Here is a 24,055-nt window from a genome sequence, read left to right as displayed (position 1 = left end):
CCGAGTGTAATGTAGCCAAGTTTGCTGACGATACAAAGATGGGAGGAAAAGCAATGTGTGAGGAGGACACACCAAAATCTGCAAAAGAACATAGACAGGCTAAGTGAGTGGGCAAAAATTGGGCAGATGAAGTATAATGTCGGAAAGTGTGAGGTCATGCACTTAGGCAGAAAAAAATCAAAGAGCAAGTTATTATTTAAAAGGAGAAAAATTGCAAAGTGCTGCAGTACAACTGGACCTGGGGGTACTTGTGCATTGAACACAAAAGGTTAGTATGCAGGTACAGCAAGTGATCAGAAAGGCCAATGGAATCTTGGCCTTTATTGCAAACGGGATGGAATATAACAGTGAGTAAACTTTAGCATTGTTGTTGCCTATCTAAGGGTTAAGTCATGGCAGGACAGCTCGGTCACGTGTTATGCTCCTCCTGTACCATGTGGGAACTCCGGGACGACACCAGTGTTCCTGACGACTACGTGTGCGGGAAGTGTATCCTCCTCCAGCTCCTGACGGACCGCGTTGCGGAGTTGGAGCTGAGGGTGGATTCACTCTGGAGCATCCACGATGCTGAGAATGACGTGAGTAGCACGTGTAGCGAGTTGGTCGTACCGCAGGGAAAGGGTCCACAGCCAGATAGGGAATGGAAGACCAACAGGAAGAGTGCAAGGAAGGTAGTGCAGGGGTCCTCTGTGGTCATCCCCCTGCAAAACAGATACACTGCTTTGGGTACTGTTGAGGGGGATGACTCATCAGGGGAGGGCAGCAGCAGCCAAGTTCATGGCACTGTGGCTGGCTCTGTTGCACAGGAGGGCAGGAAAAAGAGTGGGAGAGCGATAGTAATAGGGGATTCAATTGTAAGGGGAATAGATCGGCGTTTCTGCGGCCGCAACCGAGACTCCAGGATGGTATGTTGCCTCCCTGGTGCAAGGGTCAAGGATGTCTCGGAGCGGGTGCAGGACATTCTAAAAAGGGAGGGAGATCAGCCAGCTGTCGTAGTGCACATTGATACCAACAACATAGGTAAAAAAAGGGATGAGGTCCTACGAAACAAATTTAAGGAGCGAGGAGCTAAATTAAAAAGTAGGACCTCAAAAGTAGTCTAATCTCGGGATTGCTACCAGTGCCACGTGCTAGTCAGAGTAGGAATCGCAGGATAGCGCAGATGAATATGTGGCTTGAGCAGGGAGGGATTCAAATTCCTGGGGCATTGGAACCGGTTCTGGGGGAGGTGGGACCAGTACAAACCGGACGGTCTGCACCTGGGCAGGACCGGAACCAATGTCCTAGGGGGAGTGTTTGCTAGTGCTGTTGGGGAGGAGTTAAACGAATATGGCAGGGGGATGGGAACCAATGCAGGGAGACAGAGGGAAACAAAAAGGAGGCAAAAGCAAAAGACAGAAAGGAGATGAGGAAAAGTGGAAGGCAAAGAACAAAAAGGGCCATTATACAGCAAAATTCTAAAAGGACAAAGGGTGTTAAAATAACAAGCCTGAAGGCTTTGTCTTAATGCAAGGAGTATCCGCAATAAGGTGGATGAATTAACTGTGCAAATAGATGTTAACAAATATGATGTGATTGGGATTACAGAGACGTGGCTCCAGGATGATCAGGGCTGGGAACTCAACATCCAGGGGTATTCAACATTCAGGCAGGATAGAATAAAAGGAAAAGGAGGTGGGGTCGCATTGCTGGTTAAGGAGGAGATTAAGGCAATAGTTAGGAAGGACATTAGCTTGGATGATGTGGAATCTATATGGGTAGAGCTGCAGAACACCAAAGGGCAAAAAACGTTAGTGGGAGTTGTGTACAGACCTCCAAACAGTAGTAGTGATGTTGGGGAGGGCATCAAACAGGAAATTAGGGGTGCATGCAATAAAGGTGCAGCAGTTATAATGGGTGACTTTAATATGCACATAGATTGGGCTAACCAAACTGGAAGCAATACGGTGGAGGACGATTTCCTGGAGTGCATAAGGGATGGTTTTTTAGACCAATATGTCGAGGAACCAATAAGGGGGGAGGCCATCTTAGACTGGGTGTTGTGTAATGAGAGAGGATTAATTAGCAATCTCGTTGTGCGAGGCCCCTTGGGGAAGAGTGACCATAATATGGTGGAATTCTGTATTAGGATGGAGAATGAAACAGTTAATTCAGAGACCATGGTCCAGAACTTAAAGCTAACTTTGAAGGTATGAGGCGTGAATTGGCTAGGATAGATTGGCGAATGATACTGAAGGGGTTGACTGTGGATGGGCAATGGCAGACATTTAGAGACCGCATGGATGAACGACAACAATTGTACATTCCTGTCTGGCGTAAAAATAAAAAAGGGAACGTGGCTCAACCGTGGCTATCAAGGGAAATCAGGGATAGTATTAAAGCCAAGGAAGTGGCATACAAATTGGCCAGAAATAGCAGCGAACCCGGGGACTGGGAGAAATTTAGAACTCAGCAGAGGAGGACAAAGGGTTTGATTAGGGCAGGGAAAATGGAGTACGAGAAGAAGCTTGCAGGGAACATTAAGACGGATTGCAAAAGTTTCTATAGATATGTAAAGAGAAAAAGGTTAGTAAAGACAAACGTAGGTCCCCTGCAGTCAGAATCAGGGGAAGTCATAACGGGGAACAAAGAAATGGCGGACCAATTAAACAAGTACTTTGGTTCGGTATTCACTAAGGAGGACACAAACAACCTTCCGGATATAAAAGGGGTCGGAGGGTCTAGTAAGGAGGAGGAACTGAGGGAAATCCTTATTAGTCGGGAAATTGTGTTGGGGAAATTGATGGGATTGAAGGCTGATAAATCCCCAGGGCCTAATGGACTGCATCCCAGAGTACTTAAGGAGGCGGCCTTGGAAATAGCAGATGCATTGACAGTCATTTTCCAACATTCCATTGACTCTGGATCAGTTCCTATGGAGTGGAGGGTAGCCAATGTAACCCCACTTTTAAAAAAAGGAGGGAGAGAGATAACAGGGAATTATAGACCGGTCAGCCTGACATCGGTAGTGGGTAAAATGATGGAATCAATTATTAAGGATGTCATAGTAGTGCATTTGGAAAGAGGTGACATGATAGGTCCAAGTCAGCATGGATTTGTGAAAGGGAAATCATGCTTGACAAATCTTCTGGAATTTTTTGAGGATGTTTCCAGTAGAGTGGACAAGGGAGAACCAGTTGATGTGGTATATTTGGACTTTCAGAAGGCTTTCGACAAGGTTAATGTGCAAAGTTAAAGCACATGGGATTGGGGGTAGTGTGCTGACATGGATTGAGAACTGGTTGCCAGACAGGAAGCAAAGAGTAGGAGTAAATGGGTACTTTTCAGAATGGCAGGCAGTGACTAGTGGGGTACCGCAAGGTTCTGTAATGGGGCCCCAGCTGTTTACACTGTACATTAATGATTTGGACGAGGGGATATTAAATGTAGTATCTCCAAATTTGCGGATGACACTTAAGTTGGGTGGCAGTGTGAGCTGCGAGGAGGATGCTATGAGGCTGCAGAGCGACTTGGATAGGTTAGGTGAGTGGGCAAATGCATGGCAGATGAAGTATAATATGGATAAATGTGAGGTTATCCACTTTGGTGGTAAAAACAGAGAGACAGACTATTATCTGAATGGTGACAGATTAGGAAAAGGGGAGGTGCAAAGAGACCTGGGTGTCATGGTACACCAGTCATTGAAGGTTGGCATGCAGGTACAGCAGGCGGTTAAGAAAGCAAATGGCATGTTGGCCTTCATGGCGAGGGGATTTGAGTACAGGGGCAGGGAGGTGTTGCTACAGTTGTACAGGGCCTTGGTGAGGCCACACCTGGAGTATTGTGTACAGTTTTGGTCTCCTAACCTGAGGAAGGACATTCTTGCTATTGAGGGAGTGCAGCGAAGGTTCACCAGACTGATTCCCGAGATGGCGGGACTGACCTATCAAGAAAGACTGGATCAACTGGGCTTGTATTCACTGGAGTTCAGAAGAATGAGGGGACCTCATAGAAATGTTTAAAATTCTGATGGGTTTAGACAGGTTAGATGCAGGAAGAATGTTCCCAATGTTGGGGAAGTCCAGAACCAGGGGACACAGTCTAAGGATAAGGGGTAAGCCATTTAGGACCGAGATGAGGAGGAACTTCTTCACCCAGAGAGTGGTGAACGTGTGGAATTCTCTACCACAGAAAGTTGTTGAGGCCAATTCACTAAATATATTTAAAAAGGAGTTAGATAAAGTCCTTACTACTAAGGGGATCAAGGGGTATGGCGAGAAAGCAGGAATGGGGTACTGAAGTTGCATGTTCAGCCATGAACTCATTGAATGGCGGTGCAGGCTAGAAGGGCCGAATGGCCGACTCCTGCACCTATTTTCTATGTTTCTATAAAAGCAGGGAAGTTGTTATGTTTAGAATAACTCCACAAGACTGAGTACTGCAAGATTAAACTGACGTGACCTTGGTCTCTTTAATAAAACTCCAGAGCGCCAAAGCAGCATAACAGACAACCTTTTATACTCGCTTGCATGAGGTGTGCAGGTGACCCTTGGGCCTCCAACAGGTGCGCCCTCTGGTGGCAAGTCTTAGTTATAATGTTTATAACATCACTCCCCCCTCCAAAGTCTTTAATACAAGTTGAGGCGGTCCGAGGCCCTTCACTCCCTGGTTGAATGCCTGAGTTCGAACCCTGGCATGGATGAGTTGGTTGGGCCATTGCTGCACTGCAGTGCGGCTGATCTGACCGAACTGTTGGGCATGGTGGGTTCATCCTCTTCGTTGATGGAGAGGTCGATTGCTGCTTGGGTGCGTGTTGGTGGATCGATGATGGTGATGTCCTCTTCAATTTGTTCCTGGTTGTTAGTGAATCGCAGTTTGGTCTGATCCAAATGCTTTCTGCACGTTTGTCCATTACATAGTTTGACAATAAACACTCTATTCCCCTCCTTGGCCAAGACAGTGCCAGCAACCCATTTGGGACCATGACCGTAATTAAGGACAAACACAGGGTCGTTTACATCAATGACACGTGATACAGTTGCGCGATTGTGGTACATGTTTTGCTGGTGATGCTGGGTTTCCACCTGATCATTAAGATCTGGGTGGACTCAGAAGAGCCTGGTTTTGAGTACTCTCTCTATTAACAGTTCCGCCAGGGGAACCCCGGTAAGAGAGTGTGGTTGTGTCTGGCAACTGAACAGCACCCGAGATAAACGGGTCTGCAGGGAACTGTCCGTCACGCGTTTCAAGCTCTGCTTGATAGTTTGGATTGTCCATTCCGCTTGACCGTTGGATGCGGGCTTAAACGGGGCAGACCTGACACGCTTCATGCCATTGTGGATCATAAATTTGTTGAATTCCGAGCTGGTGAAACACGGTCCATTGTCACTGACGAGGACGTCGGGCAAGCCATGGGTGGCGAACACGGCCCGGAGGCTTTCAATGATGGTAGTGGACGTGCAGGATGAAATGATTACACATTCAATCCATTTAGAGTAAGCGTCCACTAATACTAAGAATATCTTTCCTAGAAGAGGGCCAGCGAAATCTACGTGGATCCTGGACCACAGTTTGGAGGGCCATGACCATAGACTCAGTGGAACCTCCCTTAGTGCATTGCTCAACTGTGAGCAAGTGTTACATTGGTGTATGCATGACTCCAAATCCGAGTCAATGCCGGCCCACCAAACGTGCGACCTGGCGATAGACTTCATCATGACTACGCCTGGGTGGGTATTGTGTAGGTTGCGTATAAAGGTTTCCCTGCCTTTTTTTGGCAAAACCACGTGATTACTCCATAAGAGACAATCCGACTGGATGGACATTTCATCTTTACGTCGGTGAAACGGCTTATTTTCATCTTGCATTTCCCCGGGAACAGCCGACCAGCTCCCATTGAGGACGCAACTTTTTACAAGTGATAGCACAGGGGACAGGCTAGTCCAGGTCCTGATCTGGCGAGCCATGACTGGTGACCCCGCGCTCTCAAAAACATCCATGACCAGAAGCAAGTCTGCGGGTTGTGCCATTTCCACCCCGGTGGTGGGCAATGGCAGCCGACTGAGGGCATCAGCACAGTTCTCCATGCCTGGTCTGTGGTGGATAACAGTCATAAGCGGACAATGTTAGTGCCCATCTTTGGATGCGGGACGAAGCATTGGTGCTTGTATCTTTGCTTTCTGGAAACAGCGAAATGAGTGGTTTGTGGTCGGTTTCAAGCTCGAACCGAAGTCCAAGTAGGTATTGGTGCATTTTTTTAATCCCGTATACGCATGCTAACGCCTCTTTCTCGACCATGCTGTAGGCTCTTTCAGCCTTAGATAGACTTCTAGATGCATGTGCAACCGGTTGCAGTTTGCCTGATACATTGGTTTGCTGTAACACACCTGACCCCGTACAAGGATGCATCACAAGCTTGCACTAAACGTTTACACGGATCATACAATACAAGTAACTTGTTGGAACATAACAGGTTTCTGGCCTTCTCAAAGGCCGTCTCTTGAGATTTACCCCAAACCCAGTAGTCACCCTTGGGTAGCAACACGTGCAATGGTTCCAGCAAAGTGCTCAACCCGGATAGAAAGTTACCAAAATAGTTGAGGAGTCACATTCTGTGGTCTGGGTGCGTTCTTGAAGGCCTCTGTCTTTGAGTCCGTGGGTCTGATGCCGTCTGCCACAATCTTTCTCCCCAAAAATTCGACTTCTGGCACCAGGAAAACACACTTGGAGCATTTCAGCCCGAGTCCCATTCTGTCTAGTCGACTTAGAACCTCTTCCAGGTTGTGCAGGTGTTCGATGGTGTCACGACCAGCGATCAGGATGTAGTCTTGAAACACAACAGTGCGCAGAACCGATTTCAGCAGACCCTCCATGTTCCTCTGGAAAATGGCAGCAGCCTAGCGAATCCCAAACGGGCATCTGTGGTATATAAACAGTCCTTTGTGCGTGTTGATGCACGTCAATCTTTTAGAAGATTCAGCCAGCTCCTGTGTCATGTAAGCGGAGGTTAGATCCAATTTGGTGAACGAATTCCCCATCCCCTGCTAACGTTGCGAACAGGTAATCCGCTTTGGGTAGTGGATACTGGTCTTGTAACGAGACTCGGTTAATCGTTACCTTGTAGTCTCCGCAGATTCTGACCGTGCCATCGCTTTTCAACACCAGAACAATTGGGCTGGCCCACTCATTGAATTCAACTGGCGATATGATTCCCTCTCGTTGAAGTCTTTAATCTACATAAAGATTGGGCTAACCAGACTGGTAGCAATGCGGTGGAGGAGGATTTCCTGGAGTATGTCGAGGAACCAACTAGAGGTCTGGCCATCTTAGAATGGGTCTTGTGTAATGAGAAAGGACTAATTAGCAATCTTGTTGAGCGAGGCCCCTTGGGGAAGAGTGACCATAATATGGTAGAATTCTTTATTAAGATGGAGAGTGACAGTTAATTCAGAGACTAGGGTCCTGAACTTAAGAAAAGATAACTTCGATGGTATGAATCGTGAATTGGCAGAATAGACTGGCGAGTGATACTTATAGGGTTGATGGTGGATAGGCAATGGAAAACATTTAAAGATCACATGGATGAACTTCAACAATTGTACATCCCTGTCTGGAGTAAAAATAAAACGGGGAAATGGCTCAACCGTGGCTCACAAGGGAAATTAAGGATAGTGTTAAATCCAAGGAAGAGGCATATAAATTGACCAGAAAAAGCAGCAAACCTGAGGACTGGGAGAATTTTATAATACAGCAGAGAGGAAGCTTGCTGGGAATGTAAAAACTGACTGCAAAAGCTTCTACAGATATGTGAAGAGAAATAGATTAGTGAAAACAAACTTGGGTCCCTTGCAGTCAGATTCAGGTGAATTTATAATGGGGAACAAAGAAATGGCGGACCAGTTAAACAAATACTTTGTCTTCCTTCGTGAAGTCAGAACCACAAATAACGTTCTGGAAATACTAGGGGACCGAGAGTCTAGTGAGAAGGAGAAGCTGAAGGAAATCCTTATTAGGCGGGAAATTGTGTTAGGGAAATTGATGGGATTGAAGGCTGATAAATCCCCGGGGCCTGATAGTCTGCATCCCAGAGTACTTAAGGAACTAGCCCTAGAAATAGTGGATGCATTGGTGATAATTTTCCAACAATCTATCGACTCTGGATTGGTTCCTATGGATTGGAGGGTAGCTAATGTAACACCACTTTTTAAGAAAGGAGGGAGAGAGAAAACGGGTAATTATAGACCAGTTAGCCTGACATCAGTAGTGGGCAAAATGTTGGAATCAATTATTAAAGATGAAATAGCAGCACATTTGGAAAGCAGTGACAGGATCGGTCCAAGTCAGCTTGGATTTATGAAAGGGAAATCCAGCTTGACAAATCTTCTAGAATTTTTTGAGGATGTAATTAGTAGAGTGGACAAGGAGAACCAGTGGATGTGGTGTATTTTGACTTTCAAAAGGCTTTTGACAAGGTCTCACACAAGAGATTGGTGTGCAAAATCAAAACACACGGTATTGGGGGTAATGTACTGACGTGGATAGAGAACTGGTTGGCAGACAGGAAGCAGAGTGTTGGGATAAACGGGTCCTTTTCAGAATGGCAGGCAGTGACTAGTGGGGTGCCGCAGGACTCAGTGCTGGGACCCCAGCTCTTTACCATATACATTAATGATTTTAGATGAAGGAATTGAGAGTAATATCTCCAAGTTTGCAGATGACACTAAGCTGGGTGGCGGTGTGAGCTGTGAGACGGACGCTAAAAGGCTGCAGGGTGACTTGGACAGGTTAGGTGAGTGGGCAAACGAGTGGCAGATGCAGTATAATGTGGATAAATGTGAGGTTATCCACTTTGGCAAAAACATGAAGGCAGAATATTATCTGAATGGCGGCAGATTAGGAAAAGGGGAGGTGCAACGAGACCTGGGTGTCATGGTACATCAGTCATTGAAAGTTGGCATGCAGGTACAGCAGGCGGTGAAGAAGGCAAATGGTATGTTGGCCTTCATAGCGAGGGGATTTGAGTATAGGAGCAGGGAGGACTTACTGCAGTTGTACAGGGCCTTAGAGAGGCCTCACCTGGAATATTGTGTTCAGTTTTGGTCTGCTAATCTTAGGAAGGATGTTTTTGCTATTGAGGGAGTCCAGCGAAGGTTCACCAGACTGATTCCCGGGACTGACATATGAGGAGAGACTGGATCGACAGGGCCTGTATTCATTGGCGTTTATAAGGATGAGAGGGGATCTCATAGAAACATATAAAATTCCTACGGGACTGGACAAGTTAGATGCAGGAAGAATGTTCCCGATGGTGGGGAAGTCCAGAACCAGGGGACATAGTCTAAGGATAAGGAGTTGGCCATTTAGGACTGAGATGAGGAGAAACTTCTTCAGTCAGAGAGTTGTTAACCTGTGGAATTCCCTACCGCAGAGAGTTGTTGATGCCAGTTCATTGGATATATTCAAGAGGGAGTTAGATATGGCCCTTGCGGCTAATGCGATCAAGGGGTATGGAGAGAAAGCAGGAAAGGGATACTGAGGTGAATGATCAGCCATGATCTTATTGAATGGTGGTGCAAGCTTGAAGGGCCGAATGGCCTACTCCTGCGCCTATTTTCTATGTTTCTATTTAAGTCTGTCCAGTTCGATCTCGACTTTCTCCCTCATATATGGTACTGCTCGAGCCTTGTGATGAACAGGCTGTGCATCAGGGACTAGATGGATCTACACCTTGGCGCCTGTGAAGTTGCCGATGCCTGGTTCAAATTGCGACGGAAATTTGCTCAGCACTTGAGCGCACGAGGCGTCATCCACCGAAGATAGTGCTTTGATGTCATCCCGGTTCCATCGAATCTTTCCTAGCCAGCTTCTGCCGAACAGTGTTGGGCAATCGCCTGGTACAATCCACAGTGATAAGTCATGCACAGCTCCATTGTACGATATCTTCACTGCCGCACTGCCAATGTCTGCTATGAGCTCTTTGGTGTAAGTACGCAGTTTTGTATAAATCGGCTCAGTTTGGGCCTTTGTGCCTTGTTGTCCCACAGTTTCTGATAATTGACTGACTCGCCCCCGTGTCCAACTCCATGGAAACTGGAATGCCATTTAATTTGACTTACAGCATTATTGGAGGGCTCTTGGTGGTGAAGTTGTGTACCCCATACACTTCTTCCTTGGCCTTGGGTTGAGTTGCCCCTCTCACTCGTTCTGTGTGATCCGCTTCGGATCGACCATCTTCTGCCGACTCTGCCACGTGGTGAGTCGCAGCACGTTTGCACATTCGCTGGAGGTGCCCCATTGTTTCTCAGCCTTTGCACACATCGTGCTTGAATCGTCATTGATGGGCTCTATGATTACTCCCGCAGCGCCAACATGGTGTTAATGGATTCGCATTCACGCCCCACGGCGGATTCTTGAGTCATCTTAGGTCTTGCAGCTGCAGACATATAGACCCTGCCATGTACAGTTCTGCCTGCTAACGGCGTTATTGTATGCACAGTACTTACCAATGAGTTTCGATGCTGAGAAGATATCAGTTTAGTATTATCGTTCATGGACATGAAAGCCTGTGCTAGCGTGATGGCCTTGTTCAGGTCTGGGGATTCGGCAGACAGCAGCTTGCGAAGAATGGATGAAATAGCAGCGCATTTGCTGAGCAGTGACAGGATTGGTCCAAGTCAGCATGGATTTATGAAACATAAGAACATAAGAATTAGGAATTAGGAACATGAGTAGGCCGTCTGGCCCCTCGAGCCTGCTCCGCCATTCAACAAGATCATGGCTGATCTGGCCGTGGACTCAGCTCCACTTACCCGCCCGCTCCTCGTAACCCTTAATTCCCTTATTGGTTAAAAATCTATCTGTGATTTGAATACATTCAATGAGCTAACCTCAACTGCTTCCTTGGGTAGAGAATTCCACAGATTCACAACCCTCTGGGAGAAGAAGTTCCTTCTCAATTCAGTTTTAAATTGTCTCCCCCGTATTTTGAGGCTGTGCCCCCTAGTTCTAGTCTCCCCGACCAGTGGAAACAACCTCTCTGCCTCAATCTTGTCTATTCCTTTCATTATTTTGAATGTTTCTATAAGATCACCCCTCATCCTTCTGAACTCCAACAAGTAAAGACCCAGTCTACTCAATCTATCATCATAAGGTAATCCCCTCATCTCCGGAATCAGCCTAGTGATTCGTCTCTATACCCCCTCCAAAGCTAGTATATCCTTCCTTAAGTAAGGTGACCAAAACTGCACGCAGTACTCCAGGTGCGGCCTCACCAATACCCTATACAGTTGCAGCAGGACCTCCCTGCTTTTGTACTCCATCCCTCTCGCAATGAAGGCCAACATTCCATTCGCCTTCCTGATTACCTGCTGCATCTGCAAACTAACTTTTTGGGATTCATGCACAAGGACCCCCAGGTCCCTCTGCACCGCAGCATGTTGTAATTTCTCCCCATTCAAATAATATTCCCTTTTACTGTTTTTTTTTACCAAGCTGGATGACCTCACATTTTCCGACATTATATTCCATCTGCCAAACCTTAGCCCATTCGCTTAACCTATCTAAATCTCTTTGCAGCCTCTCTGTGTCCTCTACACAACCCGCTTTCCCACTAATCTTTGTGTCATCTGCAAATTTTGTTACACTACACTCTGTCTCCTCTTCCAGGTCATCTATGTATATTGTAAACAGTTGTGGTCCCAGCACCGATCCCTGTGGCACACCACTAGACACCGATTTCCAACCCGAAAAGGACCCATTTATCCCGACTCTCTGCTTTCTGTTAGCCAGCCAATTCTCTATCCAAGCTAATACATTTCCTCTGACTCCGCGTCCCTTTATCTTCTGCAGTAACCTTTTGTGTGGCACCTTATCGAATGCCTTTTGGAAATCTAAATATACCACATCCATCGGTACACCTCTATCCACCATGCTCGTTATATCCTCAAAGAATTCCAGTAAATTAGTTAAACATGATTTCCCCTTCATGAATCCATGTTGCATCTGCTTGATTGCACTATTCCTATCTCGATGTCCCACTATTTCTTCCTTAATGATAGCTTCAAGCATTTTCCCCACTACAGATGTTAAACTAACCGGCCTATAGTTACCTGCCTTTAGCCTGCCCCCTTTTTTAAACCGAGGCGTTACATTAGCTGCTTTCCAATCCGCTGGTACCTCCCCAGAGTCCAGAGAATTTTGGTAGATTATAACGAATGCATCTGCTATAACTTCCGCCATCTCTTTTAATACCCTGGGATGCATTTCATCAGGACCAGGGGACTTGTCTACCTTGAGTCCCATTAGCCTGTCCAGCACTACCCCCTAGTGATTATCTCAAGGTCCTCCCTTCCCACATTCCCATGACCAGCAATTTTTGGCATGGTTTTTGTGTCTTCCACTGTGAAGAACGAAGCAAAATAATTGTTTAAAGGTCTCAGCCATTTCCACATTTCCCATTATTAAATCCCCCTTCTCATCTTCTAAGGGACCAACATTTACTTTAGTCACTCTTTTCCGTTTTATATATTGGTAAAAGCTTTTACTATCTGTTTTTATGTTTTGCGCAAGTTTACTTTCGTAATCTATCTTTCCTTTCTTTATTGCTTTCTTAGTCATTCTTTGCTGTCGTTTAAAATTTTCCCAATCTTCTAGTTTCCCACAAACCTTGGCCACCTTATACGCATTGGTTTTTAATTTGATACTCTCCTTTATTTCCTTGGTTATCCACGGTTGGTTATCCCTTTTCTTACCGCCCTTCTTTTTCACTGGAATATATTTTTGTTGAGCACTATGAAAGAGCTCCTTAAAAGTCCTCCACTGTTCCTCAATTGTGCCACCATTTAGTCTGTGTTTACTTTAGACAACTCTGCCCTCATCCCATTATAGTCCCCTTTGTTTAAGCATAGTACGCTCGTTTGAGACACTACTTCCTCACCCTCAATCTGTATTACAAATTCAACCATACTGTGATCACTCATTCCGAGAGGATCTTTTACTAGGAGGTCGTTTATTATTCCTGTCTCATTACACAGGACCAGATCTAAGATAGCTTGCTCCCTTGTAAGTTCTGTAACATACTGTTCTAAGAAACAATCCCGTATGCATTCTATGAATTCCTCCTCAAGGCTACGCCGTGCGATTTGATTTGACCAATCGATATGTAGGTTTAAATCCCCCATGATTACTGCCGTTCCTTTTTCACATGCCTCCATTATTCCCTTGATTATTGTCCGCCCCACCGTGAAGTTATTGTTTGGGGGCCTATAAACTACGCCCACCAGTGACTTTTTCCCCTTACTATCTCTAATCTCCACCCACAATGATTCAACATATTTTTCTTTCGAGCCAATATCGTCTCGCACCACTGCCCTGATATCATCCTTTATTAACAGAGCTACCCGACCTCCTTTCCCTTCTTGTCTATCTTTCCGAATTGTCAGATACCCCTGTATGTTTAATTCCCAGTCTTGGCCACGCTGCAACCACGTTTCTGTAATGGCCACCAAATCATACCCATTTGTAATGATTTGTGCCGTCAACTCATTTACTTTATTTTGAATGCTGCGTGCGTTTAGGTAGAATGTATTAATACTAGTTTTTAAACCATGATTTTTCGTTTTTACCCCTCCTGCAGCCCCTTTATATTCATACATATTGTCCCTTCCTATCAACTTGTGGTTTACACTTACCCCAGTGCTACTCTGTTGCCTCCTGCCTTTTGCATTCTTTCTTGGGTTCCTGTTCATCTGAGCTCTCATCCACTCTAACTAGCTCAGAGCCCTCTCCTGGGTTCCGAATACTCCTTGCACTGAGGCACCGAGCTTTTATGCTTGCCTTTTTATTACACTTTGACCCTTTAGAATTTTGCTGTACAGTGGCCCTTTTTGTTTTTTGTCTTGGGTTTCTCCGCCCTCCACTTTTACTCATCTCCTTTCTGTCTTTTTGTCTCCATTTTGTTTCCCTCTGTCTCCCTGCATTGGTTCCCATCCCCCTGCCATATTAGTTTAACTCCTCCCCAACAGCACTAGCAAACACTCCCCCTAGGACTTTGGTTCTGGTCCTGCCCAGGTGCGAACCGTCTGGTTTGTACTGGTCCCACCTCCCCCAGAACCGGTTCCAGTGCCCCAGGAATTTGAATCCCTCCCTGCTGCACCATTGCTCAAGCCACGTATTCATCTGGGCTATCCTGCGATTCCTACTCTGACTAGCTCGTGGCACTGGTAGCAATCCCGAGAAAGGGAAATCATGCTTGACAAATCTTCTGGAATTTTTTGAGGATGTAACTAGTAGAGTGGACAAGGGAGAACCAGTGTATGTCGTGTATTTGGACTTTCAAAAGGCCTTTGACAAGGTCCCACATAAGAGATTGGTGTGCAAAATCAAAGCACATGGTATTGGGGGTAATGTACTGACGTGGATAGAGAATTGGTTGGCAGACAGGAAGCAAAGAGTTGGGATAAATGGGTTCTTTTCGAAATGGGAGGCAGTGACTAGTGGAGTGCCGCAGGGATCAGTGCTGGGACCCCAGCTCTTTACAATATATATTAATGATTTGGATGAAGGAATTGAGTGTAATATCTCCAAGTTTACAGATGACACTAAACTGTGTGGCGGTGTGAACTGCAAGGAGGATGCTAAGAGGCTGCAGGTTGATTTGGACAGGTTAGATGAGTGGGCAAATGCATGGCAGATGCAGTATAATGTGGATAAATGTGAGGTTATCCACTTTGGTGGCAAAAACACGACAGCAGAATATTATCTGAATGGCGGCAGATTAGGAAAAGGGGAGGTGCAACGAGACCTGGGTTCATCAGTCATTGAAAGTTGGCATGCAGGTGCAGCAGGCAGTGAAGAAGGCAAATGGCACGTTGGCCTTCATAGCTAGGGGATTTGAGTATAGGAGCAGGGAGGTCTTACTGCAGTTGTACAGGGCCTTGATGAGGCCTTACCTGGAATATTGTGTTCAGTTTTGGTCTCCTAATCTGAGGAAGGACGATCTTGCTATGGAGAGTGCAGCGAAGGTTCACCAGACTGATTCCAGGGATGGCTGGACTGACATATGAGGAGAGACTGGATCAACTGGGCCTTTATAGACTGGAGTTTAGAATGATGAGAGGGGATCTCATAGAAACGTATAAGATTCTGACGGGACAGGTTAGATGCGGGAAGAATGTTCCCGATGTTGGGGAAGTCCAGAACCAGGGGACACAGTATTAGGATAATGGGTAGACCATTTAGGACTGAGATGAGGAGAAACTTCTACACACAGAGAGTTGTTAACCTGTGGAATTCCCTGCCGCAGAGAGTTGTTGATGCCAGTTCATTGGATATATTCAAGAGGGAGTTAGATATGACCCTTACGGCTAAAGGGATCAAGGGGTATGGAGACAAAGCAGGAAAGGGGTACTGAGGTGAATGATCAGCCATGATCTTATTGAATGGCGATGGAGGCTTGAAGGGCCGAATGGCCTACTCCTTCACCTATTTTCAATGTTTCTATATCCTCCAGCATTTCCCCCAAATATCCAGCAAAATCACAAGGTCCCTCAAGGCGTCTTAGGTCGGCGACATAACTCGTCCTGTCCTGGCCCTTGGAGTGATGGTGTGTATGGAAGCGGCCATTAAGATGCTCTCCTTCGGCTTGAGGTGTTCCTGAACCAGCATACACAACTCTGCATATGTCTTTTCCGTTGGTTTCATCGGTGCTAGCAGATGCTTGATGAGGCCGTATGTTGTCGACCCACAAACGGTGAAGAAAATCGCCCTGCACTTGATCGCTTTATCGTCCGCATCCAGCTCGTTGGCCACAAAGTACTGGTCGAGCCGTTCAACGAAGGCTTCCCAATCATCACCCTCTACAAATCGCACAAGAATACCAACAGCAGCCATAACCGCGTGAAAGTTCGTGATTTGTTACTCGTCGCCAATTGTTATGTTTAGAATAACTCCAAAACTGAGTACTAAGCTTAAACTGGTGTGACCTTGGTCTCTAATAAAACTTCAGAGTGCCAAAGCAGCATGGCAGACAATTTTTTATACTTGCTTGCATGATGTGTGCAGATGCCGCTTGGGACTCCAACAGGTGCGCCCTCTGGTGGCAAGTATTACAGTTATATTGTTTACATACATAACAGAAGTCTTGCTACAGTTATGCAGGGTATTGGTGAGGCCACACCTGGAATATTGCGTACAGTTTTGGTTTCTTTATTTACGAAAGGATATACCTTCTTTGGAGACAGTTCAGAGAAGGTTCACTAGATTGATTCCAGAGATGAGGTGGTTGACTTAATAAGGAAAGGTTGAGGAGGTTGGGCCTCTACTCATCGGAGGTGTTCTTAACGAAACATATAAGATTCGACAAGGTGGATGCCAAGAGGATGTTTCCACTGATAGGGGAGACTAGAACTCGAGGGCATAATCTTAGAATAAGGGGCCGCCCATTTAAAACTGAGATGAGGAGAAATTTCTTCTCTAAGGGTTGCGGATCTGTGGAATTCTCTGCCTCAGAAAGCTGGGACATTGAATAAATTTAAGACAGAAATAGCCTGTTTCTTAAAAGATAAGGGGTTATGGAGAGCGGGCATGGAAGTGAACCTGAGTCCATGATTGGATCAGCATGATCGTATTAAATGGCGGAGCAGGCTCGAGGGGTTGTGTGGTCTACTCCTCCTATTTCTTATGTTCTTAAGCATAGTAAAGTTTGCAGTTAATACTGTTTATTTACCTGTTGAACAAAATCAGCAGTTAGAGCCTATGCAAATGTCATCTAATAGAGTTTATTCCTCTATCTTTCGCAATTTGAGGAAGTCGTATGCTGACATGTGATATATCCAGTAAGCTGATGTACAATACAAGAATTCACTGTTCGTCTTCTGGGCTTGCTACATTTACCTAGATACTGGGCAAGTAAAGACACAGCCCTGTTTGCATTGTACAGGCTCGCATATGGGAATGGTCTGTGATGCTGAACCCAAGAAAAATGTCATGTATTAAAAACATAATGGATTGAAAAGGCTCTGTTTTGCACACCGTATTGGGAGCCCTAGCTTCCAAGGGGCATTGATGAACTGGGGAAAGTTCAAAGTGTCAAAAAAGATTCTTGGACTGTACATTCGTGAAATTATATTCAGAGTTGAGCTACTTTCTATTTGACAGCCGTAGATCTTGGAAGAACTGAGATGCCTGTATATGTAAATGTAAACAAGTTATGTAACTTTTATGTTATGAAGGCAGAACTAGAGAACATTGGGGAAGCTTTGTTGGGCCAAATGTCTTTCTCATGTTCTTAAAATTTCCTATATCTATGATACTAGAATCAAATTTAGGAATTCTCAAGTTAGATTAAAGATGAGAAAAAAAAATCTCCCCACCTCTCTCAGGAGTAGTGTTTATTGCTGTATTATTAATTCTTGAGCTGCTAAATAATATCTGTAAGAATGGGGCTGAAGATTTTAAGTATATAGACCGATCGATAAACAACGTATGGAACATAATGGTCCCAGTTTTGGAACCATGGGATCTGTAGAATGTAGCTGGTCAGGGTTTAAGATGGTTCTGATATTTAGGTTTGTTCAGTTATCCTTGTCAGGCAACTGCTTTCGAGAGCCTTTCTTTGAAATTGCTCACCGCCTTTGGAATTCAGTGGACTGGGAAGGGTCCATTTTAGGGTAACTTGTAAATGATCGGCGGAGAGAGCAGATTTGATGGGCAAGTATTATTTCCTTGTTCATAACGTGACTCCTCCAGGAAAGAATGGTTTAATAAGTAATTATTAGGTGTGAGATTTCTTGCGTATTTTAGCACGTCTTATAATTGATGCTGATTTAATACCATATTGCTCTTTGCCGATGTGTATTTTATAAACTTTGCACCTTGTTTTAAGTTCTCCAGTAATCCTGTTGATCTTACTCTTTTTACTGTTGTGTATTTAACTGGTAGAGAAGTTATTCCCTAAAAGATGTATAATTTTAAGCTTTAAAAGAGTGAATCTGCGGATATTACATAGAATTACTTAGAATATACAGCACAAAAACAGGCCATTCGGCCCAATCAGTCCATGCCAGTGTTTATAACAACATAATAGGAATAGGAGCAGGAGGAGGTCATGCGGCTCCTCGAGCCTGCTCCGCCATTTAATACGATCCTGGCTGATCCGATCCTGGACTCGGGTCCACTTCCCTGCCCACTCTCCATAACCCCTTATTCCCTTATCGTTTAAGAAACTGTCTATTTCTGTCTTAAATTTATTCAATGTCCCAGCTTCCACAGCTCTCTGAGGCAGCAAATTCCACAGATCTGCAACCCTCTGAGAGAAGAAATTTCTCCTCATCGCAGTTTTAAATGGGCGGCCCCTTATTTTAAAATTATGCCCTCTAGTTCTAGTCTCCCCATCAGTGGAAACATCCTCTCTGCATCCACCTTGTCAAGCCCCCTTGTAATCTTATACGTTTTGATAAGATCACCTCTCATTCTTCTGAATTCCAATGAGTAGAGGCCCAACCTATTCAACCTTTCCTCATGAGTCAACCCCCTCATCTCCGGAATCAACCTATGAACCTTCTCTGAACTGCCTCCAAAGCAAGTATCTCCTTTTGTAAATATGGAAACCAAAACTGCACGCAGTATTCCAAGTGTGGCCTCACAAATACCCTGTACAACTGTCGCAAGACTTCCCTGCTTTTATACTCCAACCCCTTTGCAATAAAGGCCAAGATTCCATTGGCCTTCCTGATCACTTGCTGCACCTGCTTTTTGTCTGCCTCCTTTTTTAAATAGGGGCGTTACATTTGCAGTTTTCCAATCTGCTGGGACCTCCCCAGAATCCAGGGAATTTTGGTAAATTACAACCAATGCATCCACTATCCCTGCCGCTACTCTTCAGACCCTAGGATGCAAGCCATCAGGTCCAGGGGATTTATCTACCTTTCGTCCCATTATCTTACTGAATACCACCTCCTTAGTGATTGTGATTGTGTTAAGTTCCTCCCCGCCCCCCCCCCCCCCATAGCCCCTTGACTATCCACTGTTGGGATATTTTTAGTGTCCTCTACCGTAAAGACTGATACAAAATATTTGCTCAGAGTTTCTGCCATCTCCATGTTCCCCATTACTAATTCCCCGGTCTCGTCCTCCAAGTGACCAACTTTTACTTTAGCCACTCTTTTTTCCTTTTTATATACCTATAGAAACTCTTGCTATCTGTTTTTATATTTTGTGCTTGTTTACTTTCATAGTCTATCTTCTCTTTCTTCATCATTATTTTAGTCATTCTTTGTTGGCTTTTAAACGCTTCCCAATCTTCTGTCCTCCCACTAGTTTTGGCCACTTTGTATGCCCTTGTTTTTAATAGATACCGTCCTTTATTTCTTTAGTTAGCCACAGATGGCTATCTTTTCTCTTACTCCCTTTCCTTCTCACTGGAATATATTTTTCTTGAGTTGTGAAATATCTCCTTAAATGTACATCACTGTTCATCAACCATCCTACACGCTAATCTATTTTTCCAGTCCACTTTAGCCAACTCAGCCCTCATACCTTCATAGTCTCCTTTATTTAAGCTTAGTACGCTGGTTAGAGATCCAACTTTCTCACCCTCCATCTGAATTTTAAATTCAGTCATGCTATGATCACTCATTCTAAGGGGATCCTTTACTAGGAGATTGTTTATTAATCCTGTCTCATTATACAGGACCAGATCTAAGATAGCCTGCCCCCTGGTTGGTTCCGTTACATACTGCTCAAGGAACCCGTTCCTTATGCACTCTATGAACTCTTCTTCAAGGCTACCCTGACCAATTTGATTTTTCCAATCAATATGCAGGTTAAAATCACCCATGATTATTGCTGTTCCCTTTTTACAAGCCCCCACTATTTTCTGGTTTATGCTCCGACCAACAGAGTTGCTACAGTTCGGGGGCCTATAGACTACACCCACCAGTGACTGTTTCCCTTTATTATTCCTTATCACCACCCAAACTGTTTCAAAATCCTTATCATTTGAGCCAATATCATTTCTCACTATTGCAATGATTCCATCCTTTAACAATAGCGTTACCCCACCCCCCTTTCCTTTTTGTCTGTCCTTCCGGATTGTCAAATACCCCATAATATTTAATTCCCAGTCCTGGTCACTTTGCAACCACGTCTCTGTAATGGCTATCAGATCACACCCATTTGTCTCAATTTGTGCCGTCAACTCATCTATTTTGTTACAAATGCTATGTGTATTTTGGCAAAGTGCCTTTAAATTTGTGTTTTTACCCTTTTTTCCTGCTTGATTCCTCTCTTCTCCAAACTCACTTTCTTTTTGCTTTCTAGTTCCAGCTTTACTCCCCTCCGTACTGAATCTATTTTCAGGTTCCTATCCCCCTGCCAAGCTAGTTTAAACCCTCCCCAACAGCATTAGCAAACCCCCCCCCCCCCCCCCCCCCCCTCCCCTGCAAGAATATTGGTTCCGGCTCTGTTGTTGTGCAACCCGTCCGGCTTGTACAGGTCCCACCTCCCCTAGAAGCGGTCCCAATGCCTCAGGAAACTAAAGCCCTCCCGCCTGCACCATCTCTCCAGCCACGTATTCATCTGCTCTATCCTCTTATTTCTGTACTCACTAGCTCGTGGCACTGGGAGTAATCCGGAGATTACTATCGTTTGAGGTCCTGTTTTTTAATCTCTCTCCTAGCTCCCTAAACTCTGCCTGCAGGACCTCATCCCTCTTCCTACCGATGTCATTGGTACCAATGTGGACCACGACCTCTGGCTGTTCACCCTCCCTCCCCAGAATGCCCTGCATCTGCTCAGTGACATCCTTGATCCTGGCACCAGGGAGGCAACATACCATCGTGGAGTCACATCTGCGGCCTCAGAAACGCCTGACTATCGAACCCTCTACCACTATAGCTCTTCCATTCTTCTTCCTCCCACCCCCCCTCCCCCCCCCGTGCAGCTGAGCCACCTGTGGTGCCGTGGACTTGGCTCTGGCTGCACTCCCCAGAGCCACCATCGCCCCCACCGGTACTCAGAACGGAGTAGCGGTTGGAGAGTGAGGTGGACTCAGGGGACTCCTGCACTACCTGCCTAGTCCTCCTCTTCTGTCCAGCGGTCACCCAGTCCCTATCTGCCTGCACACTCTTAAGCTGTGGGGTGACCGCCTCTAGAAACATGCTATCCACGCCGCTCAAGCACCAAAACACGGAGGTCAAGTTGGTGCAGCTGGAGACACCTCCTGCACACGTGATCGTCCCGGCTGCATGAAGCATCCACGATTTCCCACATGCCACAGGATGTGCAATCCGCAGGACTGAGCTGCCCTGCCATCCCTCTAGTTATACTCAGAACTATCAAGTAGAACCTCTAAGTGCTAAACCTTAGCAAAACACACCCAGCCGCTACTCAGCAAGCAGCCAATTTAATTAACTGGTTCTCCTTAGATAATAAAGATCACATATATTTAATTGCAGTTCCTAACCTACAACAATGCTAAAGGTTTCTTAAAGAAAAGAAAAAAAGAGGCTGCACAAGTCTCCTCTATCCTTTCTCATCTAACTATCAGCATAACCTTCTATTCCCTTCTCCCTCATATGCTTATCTAGCTTCCCTTTAAATGCATCTATACTATTCGATTCAATACTCCCTGTGGTAGTGAGTTTCACATTCTCACCACTCTGAGAAACAAAGTTTCTTCTGAATTTGCTATTTGATTTCTTGGTGACTATCTTGATGGCCTCAAGTTTTGCTCTTCCTCACAAGTGGAAACACTCTGTCTACTCTCTCAAAACATTTCATAATTTTAAAGACCCCTATTAGGTCACAACTCAGCTTTCTCTTTTCAAGAGAAGAGAGACCCAAGAGATTTATAAATCTTTTTTGCATCCTTCAGATAAGATGCTCTTCTGATCCAAAGCTATAACCACAAGATTCTGTCTTGACCTGTTTTCCTGGTTACGTTTCTTGTCTTAGAGTTTAACTTCACATACCATTTATAAGTTAAAACATTAACCATTACACCTAGATGTAGATAATCCATCAATTTACCGTTGTAAATTGTTAATACCTATAGTAATGTTGACCTCAGATTTATTGATAAATTAACTTTTAAGTCAGCAATGTTGTCCATTGTCTCTTCCAGGTGATGCATGGATATACAGTGTTGGAGCTACTGAATGGAGGCAACTGGAACACTGTCCTAAGAATAGACCCAGGTATAAACAAGGCAGTATTGGTTCTGATGAAGAATGCAACACTGTTTATAGTGCGTAAACAAACAATATTCAGTAATTTTTATTATTTAATAGGATTTTCTCAGATTTAGCCATGTTTCAATATTTAGGCAGTGGACAGGTACAAGAAGACCATGAAGGTAATATTTATGTCAATTTATGTGTGTAGTAACAAGTAGGCAATTTTAGTTTATATCATTGATTGAGCCTAAGCAGAATTTCTAATACTAAAGGTGCATTGACCAGTTCTAAGCAGTTTATTGGAAGTACAAATTCATCAGTTATTAAAAAATTAGTTATTGTGATTCCTAATTTGGAAAAAAATAAAAATGTAGCGATTAATTTAAAACAAAGCTAATTGGAGCACTAATGTGTGGTACTATATAATTTCACTTGCACTCTCAATTTCCTGCAAGCCAAGTTCCCAATCACTTCTGCGCCATGATTGGATGTGGTGAAGAAAGGCTTGGTGCTTCCCCACAAGGAAGATGGTGAAATTGGAAGGTTTTACCTCCAGCTGCTCTCCTGCAATTACAAAAGTTAGTTCTAGGCTATGTTGGCAGAGGCAGGGGATAAAATCAGTTGCTAGCTAGTATGATATGTGGTGCAAGAAAACCAAGAGTGTGCTACTCCCACGTGATGTGCTCAACTTTTAATTCAGAGTGCTATTTTATTAATCCCATTAAATTTAACTGCATGTTTACAAAACAAAATTGGGGTGGGGGGGGGATGGATATAAAATGAGGTAGGGAAAAACAAAACAAAATACTTGACAAAGTTGAAATTTGCATTTATATATGCCACTTGAATTAGTTGAGGCAAAAATACAACAAAGACGTTTTGCTGTTTGAAACCAGACCAAATGATAGTTGCATCTATCTTGTATGGAAATTGATCAGAACAAATAATGATTGTATATATTCTAAAACCTATAAAATACTGGATTATGATGAATTTATGGTTTTTCTAAACTTTTAGATGGTGAAAAAAGGACGAGGGGAAATGATCAGTGCCCCTTTTGCATGCTCGACTAATATCAGAATTTTTTTTTTCAAGGACTATTGGAAGTATGAAGTAATATGAGCATATTCTAGGCATTTTAAATCTATTTTAAACCTTTATCCTCCAGTCCTACTATGTTTTTCTTTGAATTAATTCTGGTTTAATTTTATTTGTAGGTTTATTTTCATTTGGGACTGATCAATTTATCATTATTTAGACTACTTTACTTTCATAGAAACAAAAAATAGGTGCAGGAGTAGGCCATTCAGCCCTTCGAGCCTCCACCACCATTCAATAAGATCGTTGGCTAATCATTCACCTCAGTAGCCCTTTCCTGCTTTCTCTCCATACCCCTTGATCCCTTTAGCCGTAAGGGCCATATCCAACTCCCTCTTGAATATATCTAACAAACTGGCATCAACAACTCTCTGCGGAAGAGAATTCCACAGGTTAACAACTCTGAGTGAAGAAGTTCCTCTTCATCTCGGTCCTAAATGGCTTACCCCTTATCCTTAGACTGTGACCCCTGATTCTGGACTCCCCCAACATGGGGAACATTCTTCCTGCATCTAACCTGCCCAGTCCTGTCAGAATTTTATATGTTTCTATGAGATCCCCTCTCATTCTTCTAAACTCCAGTGAATACATGCTCAGTCTATCCAGTCTCTCATATGTCAGTCCTGCCATCCCGGAATCAGTCTGGTGAACCTTCGCTACACTCCCTCAATAGCAAGAACGTCCTTCCTCAGATTAGGAGACGAAAACTGAACACAATATTCCAGGTGAGGCCTCACCAAGGCCCTGTACAGCTGCAGCAAGACCTCCCTGCTCCTATACTTAAATCCCTTAGCTATGAAAGCCAA

The 24,055-nt window shown here is 44.6% G+C and overlaps 1 protein-coding gene across 9 annotated transcripts in view; it reads left to right on the top strand.

Annotated features, from left to right (window-relative positions):
• The window catches only part of LOC139263384 (kelch domain-containing protein 1), a 127,487-nt gene that overhangs the window by 80,293 nt on the left and 23,139 nt on the right, over positions 1 to 24,055 (top strand). For 7 of the 9 annotated variants that reach the window (XR_011593132.1, XR_011593133.1, XM_070879393.1 and 4 more), the window contains one exon: positions 22,100 to 22,172. Coding sequence is in view for 7 of the 9 variants with exons in the window: in XM_070879393.1 (XP_070735494.1) it covers positions 22,100 to 22,172 (73 nt within the window). In the remaining 2 variants the exon portion in view is untranslated. Of the gene's footprint in view, positions 1 to 22,099; positions 22,173 to 22,265; positions 22,331 to 24,055 lie in introns of all 9 variants that reach the window. The other 2 variants (XM_070879397.1, XM_070879396.1) reach the window with 1 other exon arrangement.

The sequence above is a fragment of the Pristiophorus japonicus genome, chromosome 4 (genome assembly GCF_044704955.1).
Source record: "Pristiophorus japonicus isolate sPriJap1 chromosome 4, sPriJap1.hap1, whole genome shotgun sequence".
NCBI classification, from domain to species: domain Eukaryota; kingdom Metazoa; phylum Chordata; class Chondrichthyes; family Pristiophoridae; genus Pristiophorus; species Pristiophorus japonicus.
Note: the sequence above shows the minus strand (reverse complement) of the source record. Positions and strands in the feature narration are given on the sequence as shown.